The 6,364-nt window shown below is 32.0% G+C and overlaps 1 protein-coding gene across 1 annotated transcript in view; it reads right to left on the bottom strand.

Moving 5' to 3' along the window:
* LOC106883236 (protein MON2 homolog) overlaps positions 1-6,364 on the bottom strand; it is a 690,047-nt gene that overhangs the window by 528,751 nt on the left and 154,932 nt on the right. Inside the window, exons 15-16 of the mRNA XM_052972014.1 lie at positions 1,740-1,844; positions 95-252 (exon numbers count right to left, since the gene is read on the bottom strand). Of these exons, the coding sequence (XP_052827974.1) occupies positions 95-252; positions 1,740-1,844 (263 nt within the window). The remainder of the gene's footprint in view (positions 1-94; positions 253-1,739; positions 1,845-6,364) is intronic.

Genomic DNA, 6,364 nt, shown 5'->3' with positions numbered 1-6,364 from the left:
GGTGGTGGTGGTGGTGATGGAAGAAACTTTGTGGTAGAAGCTACAATGGTAACATCAAACAAGAGTATATAAAAGGAAAACTTAATAAACTTACTGTGAACTTTCAAAGAGTCTTGACAACATGGCTGAAAGAACAGGTAAATCTGCCATGATAGCTGTTGTGATAACAGCATTCGAAACATCATTGATCTGCTGTCCAGCTTTTAAACTGCCACCAGTTGAAGGTTTTAACCCCAGAATCCATACTAAATGCTATAGAAAAAGAAATGGGCAAAAAAGAAAAAAAAGAGCCTTAGATATTATGCAAATATGACGTTTTTCAAATGTGTGGCTTTAGGAGCATGATTTACCTCTATGCAAAACAGATAATTTCTATTTTTATTTTATTAACGAAACCTTTTCTAACATTCATTTTAGCTAGAATTAAATCCTTTATTGCATTCAAATTTAGATTCAAACAAGGATTTGTTTATTCATGGCCAAAATTGAATAACCAAAGCTCCTGTCATGATTATCTTGTAGTTTGTTTAATCCATTTATTCAAATTGTCAGCATGCATTTTTTTTTTTTTTTCAATAATGTGAGCTTTAATTTCAATCATTTTTCTTGTACTATCACCAGAAAAAAGATATGAATGGCATTTAAAAAAAAAAAATCTTGTATTCAGGTTTGATTTCATGATTTGCCATAAATATTCAATAGGATTTAGCTGTACATACAAATCATACCAAAAGAATATCAGAATTTTCTGGTCTTTGAGAGAAAAAAAAAAATTAGTAATTTAGTAAAATGAGTAGGAACATTGTCATTCTGATGGATTAGCAGACTGGATTAAAAAAGATGTTGCATAAAGAGAAGATGCTTTCTTTTTTATATAAAATTCCTTCTTCATGCAGTAACACTTTCCTTCCAAAGACAGAACAGTCTAACTAACGTCAGTGGTGAAAAACTTTTCTATCATTCTGACATCAATCTATAAATATTCATCGCAATTTTCTTTGAAATTTTTCGTTTGATCTTCTAGGATATCTTTGATGACCATCTAGGAAAATGAAAACTTTTAATTCATTTTGGTCCATTTCATTGTATAATTCCAAGAAATCGCAACTGGCAAACCCAACTCTATATTTCACTTCCTTTTAACCCTTTAACATTCAGTTTACTCTGTCAAGCACAAGGCTTATTTATTCACATTGTTTTAAATTAATCCTGCATTATCTTGTGACTGACTGAGATTTCAATGATGTGACTACTGCTAGAATGACAGGTGTGAGATGTCAGATCTAGTCAGCCTGAATATTTCAATGATGATGTGTTTGGATTTGGATTGATTTCCTGTTATTGTAGCAAAACAAAATTCTCAGATAAGGGCATGAATTTCCTCTTTCTAACACTTAAAGCCAGATTTATGAACCTTTCTATATCTCATGAATAGACTGTTTCCATTTTCTTATCCTTTTCTTTTAAATGCTGACCTTCTCTTTTGATTTTGGTGGAGATAATTCATTAGTTCCTTTCATGCCTGTTTTCCAATGTTAGTACGGCGTCAACAAGAATTGCTTCTCATGGCAGGATTTTATGACCTGATGCTCTTCCTGTAGCTAACCCTCACCTGTTTTCAAGTAAAGGATTTGTTTTATTCTACAAGTCTTCAAAAGCAGAGAGTGACTAATGACAATGCTGACAAAGTTTAACAACAACAATGATGATGAATACAAAATATGAAGAACATTTAATACCTGTAGGGTTGTAAGGACAAGATGCCAAGCTGTTCCCAAAATGCCACCATGACAGTGAGCCACACTGAGGAGAGCTCGCATACACTGGATGTTCTTTGCTGTCAACTAGTAAAAAGAAATAGAAAAAAAACAGAAGATTTAAGAAAACCTTGCAAGACAAACTTGACCAACTGAAAACATAAATAAATGACAAATGTTAAATCTGAAAGCAAGATTAACCCTTTAGCACTTAAGCCAGCCATATCCAGCCAAAATATTCCAACTGTTTTATGTTCAGATTGGCCAGATCTGATTTCTTGCACCAACCCTACAATATCTTTCTAAAACATTAAGTTATCTCGTCAAAATCTCAAAGCTACAAGGAGAAGCTTGAATGCTAAAGAATTAAGAATAACAAAGGAATTTTTATTGAATGGTACACTCTCTATTGAGAGTGACCCATTGCCATGAGGCTGGAGGGACCAGATGACCAAAGAGTGAGAGAAAAATCAAATTTATTATAAATTCGAGTTGACTGAGATTTTAAGTTTCACCAAGGTTTCATCAACCAGTGAAGGAAGCCTCACTGCTGAGGTTTATATAGGAAAGCTGAAGGAAAGGGTCTTTCTTCTTTAGCAACTTTTACAACCAATGTCAATTACTATTGTAACACTCCCAATTTTTAAGGAAGTTTTCCATTTGTTTTTTTTATATAAACTCCAGATGTAAAGCATTCCCCCACCAGTTGAATAAACCATCAAATGAAACTAAGTCCCAGTCAACATTTCGGAACAAATAAAAGATATCTAAATTCATTTAATTTAACCCTTTTGATAACAACCTGCCTGAGATAAACCACACCCACCTCTGCTGGTTTTCAGTAACAGACTTCCTAATTTAAAGTGATCTAAATTAAAACCTTCCAGCAAAATAATTTTATATTAATTTTGTTTCAAACACCAGATTAAAGTTGACAAAGTTATTTTTATAAATTCTTTATTTTTAAAATTAATTGAATTAAAGGCAATGTATTTCAACAGATATATTGTAATGAAATGGTTAAAGAAAATTAATAATTACAATTTTTCCAAATAAAAATTAAATCAAAATTATTTTAATTTAGGAATTTTTTTTTTTTTGTATCTGTTTTTTTAATATCTGTTGAAATGGAAAGTTTTGTGTGGTCAACTTTTATTGCTTTGAATAGTTTTTCTGGACTGTCATTTAAACTATCCAACAAATCCCATAATGCATTGCTATTTTTAACATTTCACATAATTTTGTCTTGAAAAACTTGGTTTTTTTTTCCTCTTCTTTGAATAACAATTCAAAAACATAATTTTTTCAAATCATAATTGTTCATACATCTCTACTCAAACCATCTCACAACAAAAATTGAAAAAAAAAGACATTGGTTAATATAGTCTCAGACACAACATGCCTGGCAAAGAAAATCACAGAATGATTACAGTGGGAATGTCTTTGATCACAGGTTCGTTTAACTGTGGCAGACTATGGGGAAGGAGTCTATCACTGTGTATTTTGATTTATTTACTTCTGCTCTCTTTTGTGTCTACATTTAATCATTTACTGAATTCCTGTTCCATATATCATTACTAAACAGAGACATATTCACTTTTAAAGAGAGAACAATCTCTTTACATAAATACGTGTGTGTGTGTGTATGTGTTTGTGTTACTTTCTTTTGTCTTCTTTCAGTCTTGATGCTTCAGTTTCCTAAATTTCATTTGTTCGGCACCTCAAGCAGCATTCAATTAATACTTCAAAAATGATAACAAAATAGATACTTTTTTTTTTCCATCCAATTGATTTTTCAATCATTAATAGACTTAATTTTTCAATGGACATTTTTTTTTTTAAAGAAATAGGTGACATGAGCAGTCAAACTTTTTATTTAATACCCCTCTCCCCTAAATTATTAACAATAGTTCAAAGTGAAAATCAATAGTCCTGATTTTTATTTTTGTTATTCTCTTGTTAACTGTCTAAACTGACATGCTAAAAAAAGAAAAATCGATTTGTCCTGTCTTATGTCACAAAAATAAGACTGTCAAAATATTCTATTATTTAAATTAATATTTAAATTGAATGCAGGCTGGTGACCATAATATTTTAAAGTAAATATCTTCTGATAATTTTTAAGTAAACAAACTTTAGAAATTTAGATATAGTAACTTTAAATAACATATGATCAAAATGAATAATGCTAAATAATTCCAAAAATCATTTTACTTCATTTTCTTTGTTTTTTTTTTGTTTTGTTTTTTTAAGAAAAGGTGGTACATTTATATCATAAACAAATCTATTAACAACACACAGACTTAATTTTATTTGAATGAAAATCTAAAACTTGTATGACTTGAAAAGGTATTCAAATATTGAAAAAAGTTTTGTAAAATAAACAAAAATTATAATTATAAAACAGAAAAATCATTAGCTAAATAACAAAAACACCTAAGGCAGTGTCTGATAAGACTGAGAGGTGGAAATCACAATGTACGCAGTATAATATCACAAAGTTGGAAGTTGGAGGAAGAACCATAATCTGAAGGAAATCAGCTGCTGATTATGAAGAGATCAATAAAAAGTATCAAGTCACAAACATATTAAGTTCAAGGTGGACTTATATTTCTTTTCCGTTTTTCTTTTGCAACTATTCTTCACAAATTACACTACTTTGCTTCCAGACAACTAAAGCAAGCATTTAGGCAGTTCTTAAATCCAGTTTCAATAGTGACAATAAATATCAATATATCGCACTCTGACTTCAGATCTTCAAAAACATTCATACGTAAATACTGCCTTAGAAACGGAAAAGTAAAAGGAGAACCAAGACACCAAACACAAAATGATAATCCTCTGCAAATTCAAGGGGTTTTAATCAGTCATTATATTTCACAATTCTTCTATAAATGAGATCAGATGAAAAGAAAATGACTAAAACTAACAAGCGAAATGCAACACAATATATTATATTTAACCTTTATATAAAGAGATTTGGAATGACCTCCGAGACAATAAGATAACTGAATGTATAAATTTAAACCTAACATTTAAAAGAACTTTGCTAGTTGTGTGGTTTCAGAGAGATGGCCACAAAGCCCTCATAAATCACCAGGTGAAACCTAGTCTAAACAACAATAGACAAGAAGCAGGACTTTATCTGTTTCAGCTTCCACTAGAGGAAATTATATATGCTATATATTATAATCACAGAATTAATGCTATGAACAATTATGAAACAACCCATGATAATCAAGCTAGTGTTTCATTGACAAACAACTCTATCATGTGTGTGTATAAGGAATTTATGTAAAATAGAAAAACAATAAAAGAATCTTAATAAGTGATGCTGACCATTATGATGGAAGATAAAGCTTTGCATGACATTTTATGCCATCAGTTTTATTTCATTTGAGACGATGGTGAGAAATTCACAGCATAATAATAATAATAATAATAATAATATTGTTTTATTTACACTCCCTTGATATTTTATATAACTATTTTATCTTGATTAAAGTAAACACAGATCATTTGTCTCCCATCGAAAGAGCTACTCGGTGTTAACAATATTTTCATTTAATGGAATATAATGATTCCCGAAAATTAATGAAGTGCTATCTTTTTGATGAATAGCAATTTTCTGATTCTCCATCCGAGTGAAAAACATTGCATGATGATTTGTGTGTGGGTAATTGAATGCAGAGGATGTGCAAAAGTAAGAGAGAAACGAAGTGAGCATCTATGAATGGTGTAGTGTAGATGAGCTGGAAGAAAGAAAAAAATGGGCGCAGAGATAATGTTAAAATCATGCTGGCAGGTGTTATGGTTGCATAACAAAATAGAGTGTCCCAACCAGCAATTGAGATGTACATGCCAGAGATGTTTAATACAGGGGTCTCCAAACTGGTTGATATAGACCTCCCCTAGGGGCTGATGGGACTATTCAAAGGGTCAATAAATGCACATCTTATTATTATTTATTTATTTTCTTGTACAAGCCTAAGGGGGGGGGGGTAAAGATTCCATGATGAGGACGATGGTCTGAAAAGTTTGGGGACGCCTGGTTTAATATGTAAAATTGGCCTACCCAACAGTTTTATACCCTTAAATTTAGTAGCTTTTCAAGTAATGTACTCATGGATGGTTAATAGTTTGGATGTGGTGCTGAAGAAGAGTCAAGAATTCCAGAAATAGGAATATACACCCATTACCTATTTCTTCTAGCTTTGATCACATTGTTTATACATAAACTTATTCATATACCATACATCATAACTTTCAGTACTGGCTCTAGTTTTTATAGAAAATTGATAACTTTTAGGAGCAAGAGTGGCTGTGTGGTAAGTAGCTTGCTTATCAACCACATGGATCCAGGTTCAGTCCCACTGCATGCCACCTTAGGCAAGTGTCTTCTACTATAGCCTTGGGCTGGCCAAACCCTTGTGAGTGGCTTTGGTAGATGGAAACTGAAAGAAGCCTGCGGTATATATATGTGTGTGTGTGTGTGTGTGTGTCTGTGTGTGATGAGAGGGAGGAGGGGAAAGCGGAGGTGTTTGTGAGGAAGGACAGAGGGTGGAGAGGAGGAAGAGTGGCAGGATGGGATGGAAGAGGAGGGAGAC

Source organism: Octopus bimaculoides, chromosome 11 (assembly GCF_001194135.2).
Source record: "Octopus bimaculoides isolate UCB-OBI-ISO-001 chromosome 11, ASM119413v2, whole genome shotgun sequence".
Lineage (NCBI taxonomy): Eukaryota > Metazoa > Mollusca > Cephalopoda > Octopoda > Octopodidae > Octopus > Octopus bimaculoides.
This window is presented reverse-complemented; position numbering and strand designations above follow the sequence as displayed.